The sequence below is a fragment of the Geotrypetes seraphini genome, chromosome 12, assembly GCF_902459505.1.
Source record: "Geotrypetes seraphini chromosome 12, aGeoSer1.1, whole genome shotgun sequence".
Classification (NCBI taxonomy): Eukaryota; Metazoa; Chordata; class Amphibia; order Gymnophiona; family Dermophiidae; genus Geotrypetes; species Geotrypetes seraphini.
This window is the reverse complement of record NC_047095.1, coordinates 66886875-66899473: the sequence shown is the minus strand read 5'-3', so window position 1 is coordinate 66899473 and position 12599 is coordinate 66886875. Positions and strand designations below refer to the sequence as shown.

The following is a 12599-nucleotide window of genomic DNA, read 5'->3' as shown; positions in this document are numbered from 1 at the left end:
TACCTTAAAAACCGAGTTTTCCGGCTTTCTTTTTCGGCCAGCCACACACTTTCAAAGAGCAGCACATGCGCGCATGCTCTGTTGTTCAATCTTCTCCTCTGACGCAACCGGAAACCGGAAGTTGCAGGAGAGGAGAACATTGATCAACTCCAGCAGCTGCGCGTGCACAGCTTTTTGAGATCGTGCGGCTGGGTGAGGGAGAAGGCTGGCAGGCTCTGCATGTGAGGTGAGGTGGAGGGAGGGAAATGTAGGGCTGCAGAACGAATTATTTTGTTTTACAGGTATTCTTATGGGAAAACGCGTTTCACACAACGAACGTTTCACATAACAAACTTGCTCCTGGAACGGATTAAGTTCGTTGTGTGAGGCACCACTGTACAAGCAAGCTTTAAATTATACATTGCTGTCAAAAAAAATTCTAAAAGGCGATTATCAGCTGAAATATCCCTTAGCATAAGAAGACGCTGGCAAATAATTGAGTTTTCAGCATTTTCTTAAAATTCCTCCTCCCCATACAAAACCGCAGGATTCCATAGTTCTACGCCAGCCACAGATATCATTGGTGCTCCGATTCTAGCATGCCTAGTCGACATTCTACCCTGCAAACTTAATTTCATCCCATTTACGTCTCTAAGCTCTCTTCTCGCTTTATAGATCTCAAGGAATTTGTGTAAGATCTTTCGGGAAGCCTAATACATTGTCTGATGTAACGTCGCAACATGTTTCACCCTGTGTTTTATCAAGGCTTGAGTCCCTAATAACTTTGCACCAGCTCTTTAGACCCCACCGTCACTAATTAATGATGAGGTGTGCAACTATTGTGCTGACACATCCCTCAGATCTTAATATACGATGGAGACGGTAGACGTTCCAAAGGTTTGAAACCACTTTAAGAGCGAGACTATAAGATAGCATGCAGCCAGTCCAGAACAGCCCACTTAACTCCCACTCACTGTCAGATACCTATACCCCAGTGGCGTAGAAAAGGGGGCTCCCCATTCTACACTCTCACCCTTCGTTCCACCCCCCCCACCCCATACCTCTTTAAATTTTCACCAGCGCGAGCAAGTTCTCAGGCCCGTTGCTTGCGCTGGCCTTGCTCCCCTCTGAAATCACTTTGGGGTCATGGGGCCAGGAAGCGACATCAGAGGGAAAGCCAACTCTGATGTGAGCTACAGCCTGAAGAAGCTGCTCACGCTGGTGACGATTTAACGAGGTACAGGGGCGGAAGGGAGGGCCCCGGCGCCTCCTACCCTCACGACGCCACTACCTATACCCATTGTATCATTCCTTCTAACAGAAACTCCCCAACCCTGAGATGTCCTGTCTTTCTGTCCACATTAGATTGTAAGCTCTTCTGAGCAGGGACCGTCTACTGAAGATTAAATATGCAATGCCGTGCACGCCTTTCAGCACTCTAGAAATGATAAATAGCAGTAGGAGTCCCAACCACGGCAGCGCCACCTGTATCGTACCAAACGGTGCATCGCCAAATCCACGCACGGCAATTGCACTCCGACAAATGCGCCCCCACCGTTGTCTGCAGGGACAAGTACGCGCACGACAATTGCAGCCCGTGACTGAATCTGCCATAAGTGGATATCTGGAAGGCCCTGATTTGCTCAGACTCCTCAGGCCCCTCCCAAGGGGCGGGGCCTGAGGAGTCTGAGCAAATCAGGGCCTTCCAGATATCCACTGATGTAAAAGGTTCCCATAATCATGATGTAAACCTTACCCTAACACTAGATAGCAAGTGAATCTTTTAAGTGTAGTGGAGTGGGGTGGGGGCCCCCCTCAAAAAAGAGGGTTACTTTGTAACCCTCAAAAAGACAAAATAGTATCCACCTTCAGGGCGCAGTTGACGGGTCACCGTGCCGAACATCTCTAGATAAGAATCTTTTTTGTGAGCGGTATTTCTGACGGGTGCGCCCATTTCTCTCCTTCTAGACCTACTGCCAGGAGTTTATAACTGAGTGGAGAAGGCTAGATCTGGATGTTTTGCTATGTCCCATGTTGGGTCCCGCCTTTAACATTGGATATCCCGGAAAACTGTTCGGTAGGAGCTTTCTGATTTTTATTTTAGCAATGAAATGCCACTGGGTCAAGGTATCCAGTGTCCAGTGTTATGGTTGCTGTATAGCTGAAGGTAACAGTGTGACTGGAGAGTGTCTTGTGTCTCTTATCACTGCAAACCATCGCTTAATTGCCTTCACTCTAAAGGAAGACCCCCTTTAAGAGATTTAAACAGAGATTTAAAGAGATCTCTTCACTTATCTTCCCCTGTGTCCCCCATCCCCATCCCGTGAGCTCCACTCAGCTGGTAAGTCCATCCTAAATGTGCCCTTCTCTTCAGCTGCCAACTCCAGACTCCGTCCCTTCTGCCTTGCTGTGCCGTATGCTTGGATCAAGCCCGAATCCCTACGGTGGGCTCCGTCTCTGGCAGTATTCAAGAACCAGTTAAAAGCCCACCTCTTTGAGAGTGCTTTCGACTCCTAACTCTTCTCAACTTGGGTTCTGCAACCCCAACCCTATATGTCTGTCGGTCTGTCCAAGTTAGAGTGTACGCTCTTCCGAGCAGGGACCGTTTATAAATGTCAAAACGTACAGCGCTGCTTATGATGTCAAAATGGAACCAAGGCTGGGACGAGCAGTACCTGGAAAATGTTGCTCATTAATAATTTATTTCTCTCCTTTTGATTATTGAAGTTTAAGGGGAGGGGGGGAGGATTTTATATGTATAAAATTATATGATTATATTGGAAGAAGGATGGAAGGGTGAAGTTATAGTTTGATTATAGTGTATATGACTGTATAATGAATTACTTGTTGAAAGTTTTTAAATGAATAAAGAACGCGGGGTGAGGGTGGGGGTGGGGGGTGAAGATGAGGAGAGGTGTTAGCACCAGCGTCCCCTGCAAAAACAATGTTTAGGGTGCTCCATCCTCCACTCACCTAACTATACCACTGAGCAGCCCCAACCACTAGGTCATTCTTCCTATGGAGAATTACTTCCATGTCTAAACATAAGTACCATAAACCTTGGTAGGCCTACAACTACCTCGGCTTTAGAAAACTACTCAAAACTCACCTATTTCGAGACCAAGACCCTTAATGCCCTTTTTCTATCCTCCTCCTCCCCCCCCCTTCTGATCTACTCCCCTCCCCCATCTCCCTCCTCTCTCCCCTACTTTTCTCCTTGCTGTTTGCAACTCTATGATCAATTTGATATGTAACCACTTGTAATCTCTGTCTAACTAATGTGAACCGCCTAGAACTCTTCGGGGTATGGCGGTATACAAAAATAAAGTTATTATTATTATTATTATAATTTGTTCCGAAAACATTCTTGTAACCCAAAACACTCGTATATCAAAGCGAATTTCCCCTATGAAATAATGGAAACTCCACAACCTCAAAACTTCAAAACAAAATACTGTATGTACTCGTATTGCAAGACCTTGCTTGTCAGAGAGAGAGAGAGAGAGAGAAGAACCATCGGCTCAGTTGTGATGATGTGACGCGTGTATACTGTACGTACTCGTATTGCAAGACTTTGCTTATATAACAAGTTAAAATTTAATCAGATGTCTTGCTTGTCTTGCAAAACACTTGCAAACCAAGTTACTTGCAATCCAAGGTTTTACTGTACAGGGTTCCCCCGGTCATTTGCGGTTTGCTGTTCACGGTCCCGGTCATTCGCAGATTTTCTAACCGCGAATGACCGGGCAGGAGAGAGCAGCCGGAGCGCCGGCGAGTGAAGGAAATCACTCGCGGTATGCTCCGACCGCCTCTTCCTGCACTACAGTCGGGCCTCGCCAATCAAAGCAGCTCCTGATTGGTGAGGCCCGACTGTAGTGCAGGAAGAGGCGGTCGGAGCATACCGCGAGTGATTTTCTGCACTCGCCGGCGCTCCGGCTGCCCTCTCCTGCCGCTCTGACTGTCCTCTCCTATCTCCCCCTGCTAAAAACCATATTTGCGGCTTTTCAGCATTCGCCGGGGTTCCTGGAACAGAACCCCCGCAAATATCAGGGGAGCACTGTACTTCATAAGAAATGGATAGCTGTGTAGCCGCCCTGAAAATCTAGCATTCTAGCTCTGTACTTAAATTCCCTCACTTTGGACAACTATTAACTAGCTTGAGAACACAGTCCAGTTACTAAAGAGGCTCTTTACCTGCTTTAGATTGTCATAGTATTGAAGCGAATTCAGGTGAGTTTTGCTTTCCAGCGCCCAGTCGGCCTTCAACTTGTGCACACCGAATATTGTATAAATTATCTTTACTCACCTTTAAATCGTTGCTACACAAAACTCCATCATTTATTTATAAAGACTTAATTCCATACTCTTCTCAAAAAACTTTACGATCCAATGAACAGCTGTTATTGGTTATTCCTACTCTTAACCCTTTCAGGACCATAAGGATCGTAGGCCAATTTTTGTGGTTTTGACGACATTTTTATGGTAAAAAGGGCTTGCAGATGCCAAAAAAATTGATTTTTTTTGTGAAATATCATTATTTTTTTAAAAAAAATCACACTTCTGGCTTATGGACAGTGTGGCAAGTGAATCTTCTCGTCAATCTGGCAACGACGCTAATGAATGAATGTCGGAACCAGTTTGTTTACATAAAGGCAGTATCCTATGGAATCCGTACATATCAAATTTAGAACTGTAGACTATCCCAATCAAAATTGATAGGATTTTAAAGTTATGGGACAAATATGTCCCTTAGTCCTGAAAGGGTTAAATTCATAAATACCTGAAGACAATATATTTTCACCGTTACAGCACCACAAACATGGAATTCTCTCCCATTATATTTAAGGGTAGAGAAAAATCTTGATAAATTCAAAAGCCAACTTAAGAGCTTTCTTTTTAAAGACGCTTTCAATACTTAATTGAAATGCTAATTGCTCTTTATTACTACCATTCATACTAGTCATCTAAAAATATTATTTCCAAATTTATTTTGTTTTTCCCTTTCCTTTTGTAATTTACCCTCAATGTTCTCTCCTTTCCTATTATAAATTGTATTTCTTTCCCCTCTATCCCAGTGTTTCCTGTAGTAATTTGTCTAGTATTTAAATGATTTTTATATTTTTATTTATATTATTGTTATTGTTTTATCCTGTATTCTTTGTATATGTAAATCGCTTAGTAATTATGATAGGCGATCAATCAAATAATGAATAAACTTGAAACTTGAACTTGAAACTTGAAACTCTTGCTTGTGTGTTACCTCTTGCAGCTGGCATTTCGTATACGATGCTCTACAACGTCCTGAACTTCCCAGCTGGCGTCGTGCCCGTAACAAGAGTGACCGAGGAAGATGAGGATGCGCTGAGGTACTACAAGGGACATTACAACGATGCCTGGGACAGAACCCTAAAAAAGGTCAGTCTGTGCGAAAATGAGTAAATAGGCTTTGAGGCCTAGTTCTCTTTGCGAGTTCTCCAGCCCCTCAGTGCCATGACCAGGGACAGATTGTCACATTGCAAACGTCAGCCGACACTCATTTCACGGTAATTCATCTCAGCAGGTGCCAATCGTATAAGACGCTAAATTCTGGTGCAGCACCTTACACACCCTCTCGATCGCTTCGATCGAGTAACCGAAGGCGGCTTGTCATCCGCAGCATCATTTTCTCGGTCCAGGGACCCTGTCTTTGGAACGCGCTACCCATCAACAACACTCCCTTGAATAACTTAAAAGAGAATTAAAATCCATTTTATTCAACGATGCATACCTGTAAATTACTTACTTACCAGGACACAATAAGCTTTTAACTTTCCCATCTAATAGAGCCGTTTGGCCAATCAGTTGTTCATTCATTTAATTTTCTATACCGTTCTCCCTGGGGAGCTCGGAATTGTTTACATGAATTTATTCAGGTACTCAAGCATTTTTCCCTCTGTCCCAATGGGCTCACAATCTATCTAATGTACCTGGGGCAATGGGGGGGATTAAGTGACTTACCCAAGGTCACAAGGAGCAGCGTGGGTTTGAACCCATAACCTCAGGGTGCTGAGGCTGTAGCTTTAACCACTGAGCCACTCTAGAAATCAAAATGTAGTAAAAGTGAGCCAAGTATAGGACAACCAAGCCATTGTGACATCACTGAAGAAGTTGGCTCTTATTGGTGGAATGAGGCATTATGATGTCACCATCTCTGCTCTGCTTCCCAAAGACTGAAACTCTTCACACTACTACTACTGCTATGAATTATTTCTATAGCGCTACCAGGTGTACGCAGCGGTGTACAGAGTCACAACCCCCCCCCTCCCCCATAAAACAGTCCATGCTCAAAAGAGCTTACAATCTAAACAGACAAGACAGACAAACAGGATGTCATGGATACAGTTAAGGAAAACCGTTAATCTGCTGGCTAGGTTGGTGGGGAGTAGGGTTATGGATTGGAGGCTATATCAAAAAGGCAGGTTTTCAGTCTGCTTTTAAACAAGGAAAGGGAAGAGGCCTGGCAGACAAACTCGGGTAAGTTATTCCAGGTATAAGGGGCAGCTAGAGGAAAGGAAGCAAGTCTGGAATTGGCAGTGGAGGAGAAGGGTGCAGATAAGAGCAGCTGATCTGAGGAATGGAGTTCTCTAGGAAGGGGGCCCAGTGTACTTGTGTGGCTAGGGGCCCTCGACGAATTAGTCCTGCCCTGGTTAGTGATGTACCTTTAGTTGGTTTGGAAACAGCCTTTATAACACATAGTTGAATTACTTTTGTTATATATGTATAATGTTTTGCTGGTGTTTGGATAAAAGACTTTGAAATTACAAAATAAGTGGTCTGCTCCTGCTCCTTTGTTTTTTTTTAGTTTTTTTTAATTCTCTAGCAAAACAGTTAATTTATTATATTTACACTGGTTACCTATTCAATACATTGCAATAGAAGATGCTTTAAAGTCTTGTCTTTAAAGTTTTACGAGGGGTTGCTGAAAAGTTCTCAGCCCAACCAAGAAGAAAATGACATGGATATGGGTCAATCAATGATCTGAAACAAGGTCAAAACATACAATTTTTTAATGCAAATTGGCACTTAACGAAATAAGATAACGCTCTTCTCAGCTCCAGTGGCAAAATAACGCTCAGAATTAGGAAGTTGCTTGGTTGGGCTGAGAACTATTCAGCACCCCGTCATATGTAATAAAAGTGAGCCAAGTATAGGACAATCCAGCCATTGTGACATCACTGATGAGGTTGGCTCTTATTGGTGGATAGAGGTATTATGACATCACAATCTCTCCTCTGGGTACCAGAGACTGAAACTCTTCACACTACCAGGGGGTGCAGAAAAATTCTCAGCCCAACCAAGAAGAGAATGACATGGATATGGGTCAATCAATGATCTGAAACAAGGTCAAAACATAGAATTATGTTTCTGCAAATTGGCCCTTAACGAAATAAGAGAACACTCTTTTCAGCCACAGTAGCAAAATAATGCTCAGAATTTAGGAAGTTAATTGGTTGGGCTGAGAACTTTTCAGCACTCCCTCGTAGGGTTATCCAGATAAAACCTAAAATTGGAAAAACGGCGTGAGTTGAAGTTCCCCTCCATGAATCTGATTGTGCTTGATCAGAAAATAATTAAAAAGTATATATTTTAAAGCCCATCCAGTGGTCCCTCAAAGACACAGATTCCATACAGCTCCATTTTCTTAAAAATTTGCTATTATTATTGCTCAATGGAGCAAATTTCTTGATATTATAACTATAACTTTTATTTTTTTCACATTTAGCAATGATGCATTTTAAGTCAAGTCCGTTTTATTAAAAAAGAACAATAACTCAGTACAGAAAAAAAAAATAGAGTCTCCAATATGCTTATTAGAACAAGTGGGGTCAGATTCTTTAGAACCCCAGTAATACAGTGGTTTTTTTTGGTTTTTTTTTATAATTCTTTATTCATTTTTGACATCAAATACAAATTGCAAACACATGAACAATCAAGTAATATAATCTACTGCACTCTATTCCAACAAATAATATGAAACTGTTTAACCCCTTCACCCCCACCCCTCCTGGATATGTATAACAATCTTTCATGAATCAAAGGGAAATAACAATAATAATAATAATGATAATAATTCATATTCATAACTTACAATATTTTGTTAACGGGCCCCAAATTTCCTTGAATTTGCTATGGTGTCCCAGCTGTAAAGAATTAATGTTTTCAAACTTATAAATCTGGCATAGAGATTCCCACCAAAACCTATCATTTAAGTTATCCCAACTTTTCCAGTTTTTCATTATCAATTGCATGGCTACTCCTGTCAAGATGAGGAGCCATTTGTTCTGATTTGCATTAATTGTTTTTTTGGGTAATAATATCGTGTTACAAACATGAGAGAATAGGAAAGCATTCTCCTGTCATCAAATAACAATAAAAATACATTTTATGCAAAAATCTAGCAGTATTTTATTAAACAAACCTTCAATATCTCCAATTTATTCTGGAAAATAATAGAAATTTAACTTACTCTGCTAATAGCTAAACACGTGCTCTTTGGTGTAGTCATCTACCAATGGCGTTCCAAATAATCAACCCCTGAAACAGCACCCCTTCCTTCCCCTCCCCTAGTCCATATGAGATACCTCCAACCTCCCTGGACTAGGGTTACAAGAAGTCCAGGAAACCCTGGACATGTTCTCTTTTTCAAGGATTGTCTGGGTACCCGGACGATTTTTGAAAAATAGGGGAGTCTGTCTGGGTTTACCTGGCTCTCCCGACTCCCCCACCCATTTCTCCAGCCCCCTCCCTCTCTCCCTACTGTTTCTCCATTCCCCTACCCTCCCTCCTCTGACTTCCGATGCTGCTTCCCCTCACAATCTCTCTACCTCTACCTCTATCTCTCTCTCCTACCTCCTCCCTGGCCAGCCGCTGTAATTTAATCTTCCAGCAGCTGGCGGCAGCAGCAACAATGAGCCTATTACTGGCAGCCTGCCCTGGCAGCGACATCCTGTTCCCACATAGGCGGGACTTTCAGAGAGGTGGCTTCTGGGGCAGGCCGACGGTAACAGGCTCACCTTGTTGTTGCTGCTGCCAGCTGCCCAAAGATTAAATTATAGCGGCCGGCCAGGGAGGAGGTAGGAGAGGGAATTGGGAGATAGAGAGATCATGAGGGGAAGCAGCATTGGAGGTCAGAGGAGGGAAGGTAGGGGACTGGAGAAACAGCATGGAGGGAGGGAGGCTGGAGAAACAGCATAGAGGGAGGGAGAGGGGCTAGAGAAAGCATGAAGGGAGGGACGGATGGCTGGAGAAGAATTATGGAGAGAGTGCAGGAGAAAAGAGCATGGGGTAGGGTAGTGTTGGATGGGAGAGGGAGAAAGAATAGCAGGAGAAGAAATTGGAAGGAGAGAGGGGGCACCCATGGGGGGGGGGGGTGGAAGGAGAGAGAGAGAAGCACTAAAAGGGTACAGAGGATGGGAAGGGGAACTAAGGAAGTGGGTGGTGTGTGGGCAGGGCTGTGGGTGGGGTCATATATCCTCTTTTTTTGTCTTCACAAATATTGTAACCCTATCCTGGACCAGAGAGGCTCCTTGGGGCTCCCTGATATCTTGGGGGGGGGGGGGGAATGGGGGTCTCGACTTATATTTGAGTATATACAGTATCTAAAACAACCAGGAGCCAACAACTGACATGGACCCACATTTAGATATATTGTGTCAGGGTAGATGATCCACATTATGGACTCCTTTAACTAAAATGCGCTAAAAAGAGGCCTTTGTGCACCCGTGTGCGGGTCGTTCCCATTCTTGAAGGCCCTTTTAAGCACAGCTGGAGATGGCTGACCTTCTGTTTTCTGAATTAAAGGCCATGCGCTAATGTTGCCATTAACAAAAATTCACATAGGAGCCCTTACCATCACCTATTTTGCAGGTGGTAAGACTCACTCGCTAATTAGCACATGGAAATGCAGACGCACTGATTAGAGCAGAAAAGCCCTCGCTCCACCACCACATGTGTCCCCCTTAGTGGAAAAATTAAAATTATTTTTTTAGTGCATGGTTTGCGTGTGCAAATCACCAAATTAGTGCAGGACACCTCAGTGCATCCCACGGTTTAACTATTTTAAGTTGCGGTGCTTACTGCATTTCACGTTCCTTAAGTCTCGCCATAGCGTTAATGTCTTTATAAAAACACACAGAATATATACCTAGGAGCTCAATTATGCAACTCCCATCCCAGTGTGCTAGCGCTGGATCTGATGCTGAAGATTACTGAGGAAGACCAAACTATTCACGCTGCTTCCCCGTTGCTTTTATTAACGCTATGCCGTAGGATTCCCCAATCACGCATCCCCCAATCAGAGGCGTCAAATGGAAAAAACTATACGTTGGCCTTCTAGCCACACAAGCAGCAAAACTAGACGACCATCTCTCCAATTTACTGATAACGACCCCAGACTACAAATCGTTCAAGAAATCCTATTCAAGAAATCCTTGAAGACAAAATAACAATGCAAGACCTGTCCCAATTCTCTGAAGCAACTCGCTCTACTCTTCAATTCCTCTGGAAATGGCCAGATAACTCCTTTTGTAATCCGCCTTGAACCGCAAGGTAATAGCGGAATAGAAATCACGCAATGTAATGTAATTGCAGTTCTGTGGTCTCCTTCACCTTATGCGCCAAAGTGGGTGAATCAGCAGGATGCATAGGGAAAGAGCACACATCTCTAGAAACCATAGGTCAGATCAAATCATGGCCCAGACCGCTAATACTGTGGTACCTTCCTGGACTTTTGTACAAACATGACACTTATTAAAGGCAGAGGCACCAGAAACACAAGAACACTTGAAGACATGGATTTAATTTCTTTTACACCTAGGGTGAAGCAAAGGTGCCCACTGTATTATTCAGAATATAAGTCTTAGCTTTATGAATGCTTTTAAGATTGCCTGAGGTCTTGTGTTTGTAATGGCCAATCTCTTCTTTCCCTGCAGGCTGTGGAAGGAGGGGTGGGGCTGCCCGTGGCCGTTCAGTGTGTGGCATTACCGTGGCAGGAGGAACTGTGCCTGCGGTTCATGAAAGAGGTGGAAATGGTGACCCAGGAGAAGAGGACAAAGAAATAAACCCATGTATACCACTCTTACAAACATTTGTTAGTGGTGCTTTGCTTAAACGCAGGAATAATATTAACAGAGCAACTTAGAAAAACCTGTTACAGAAGAATTCTGAGATGTAACCAGGATCGATCTCTGTAATAGGAGGCAAAAACTATGGAACGCTCAGTGAAGTTAGAGGGAAATACTTTTAAAAACAATAGGAGAAAATATCTTTTCACTCAGAATAGTTAAGCTCTGGAACGCATTGTCAGAGGATGTGGTAACGGTGGTTAGCGTTGCTAGGTTTAAAAAAAAGGTTTGTACAAGTTCCTGGAGTTAAAGTCCATAGTTTGCTCTCGAGACAGACATGGGGGAAGCCACCGCTTGCCCTGGGATTGGTAGCATGGATTGTTCTAGAATCTTGTTGTTCTCTGGGATTTTGGAATCTTGCTATTCTTTGGGATTGTGTATGGAATGTTGCTCCTATTTTGGTTTTGGCAACATGATACCGGGTTAGATAAACCATTACTTTGACCCAGTAAGGCTATACTTATGCTCTTAAAAAAAAAAAAAGGCTCAAAATTTGTAAATGAATGGCTTGTCCCTTCAATGGTGGATTTATGAGGGTACGCTGATGATCATGCAAGGATTATCCTGAAATAGTTTTTTCTAAGACGCTCTATTAATGTTATTCCTGCCCCACCAATACATTTCTTTATCTTTATATGGGTAGTTTTTGTAACAATTTAACCCTCCCCCTTTTACAAAACTGTAGCGTGGTTTGTAGGCCACGGTGGTAGCAACTCCGATGATCATAGTATTCCTAGTAGAGAATGACACGGTGACAAAATTCATCACCGTGGGAAATAATCCCATGTCATTTTCTAGTGTCTATTTCAACCTCGGTCCTTCTACACCAGCATTCTTCAAAGCAAAGCTTGCGGGTCAGTGGTTGTGGCCATTCATACTCTGATTCTTATGTGAGCCAAGGATAATGAAGCCATTGTGACATCAGTGATGTGATTGGCTCTTAGGCACTGGTGGAATGAGGCATTATGACATCACAATATCTGCTCTGGATACCAGAGACTGTCATTCTGTAGTGTCTGTTTCAACCTCAGTCCTTCTACACCAGCATTCTTCAGAGTAAAGCTTGCGGGTCAGTGGTTGTGGCCATTCATACTCTCCTTAAAGAATGACATGAAGATGGTTTCCCGCGGTTATCCGTGGGGACGGGAACGGTGATGAATTTTGTCACCATGTCATTCTCTAATTCCTAGCTAGTGCTTAAAAAATCATGCTACAGTTTTGTAAAAGAGGGGTAAATGTCATATTAGAACATATTTTCATCTCACTCTAATTAACTATTTCTAGAATCTTTGGTTTGACAATTCATGTTCATGACTGAAAAGGTTAATCTGTAACTATAAAAAAATCAAAGAGCTGCCAGTAGATAACAGGTTAATAACATGTGAATTCAATAACTCCTTGTAATAGTTCGATTCCAGCATTTTAAATGTTTGTTTTCATCAGCTGTAACCAGATCAA

General features: G+C 43.0%; 1 protein-coding gene across 1 annotated transcript in view; it reads left to right on the top strand.

Annotated features, from left to right (window-relative positions):
• Positions 1-11361, top strand: part of LOC117346678 (vitamin D3 hydroxylase-associated protein-like) — a 76589-nt gene extending 65228 nt beyond the window's left edge. Inside the window, exons 13-15 of the mRNA XM_033916632.1 lie at positions 1948-2056; positions 5249-5394; positions 10950-11361. Of these exons, the coding sequence (XP_033772523.1) occupies positions 1948-2056; positions 5249-5394; positions 10950-11078 (384 nt within the window). The 3' untranslated portion in view covers positions 11079-11361. The remainder of the gene's footprint in view (positions 1-1947; positions 2057-5248; positions 5395-10949) is intronic.
• The last annotated feature ends 1238 nt before the right edge of the window (positions 11362-12599 follow it).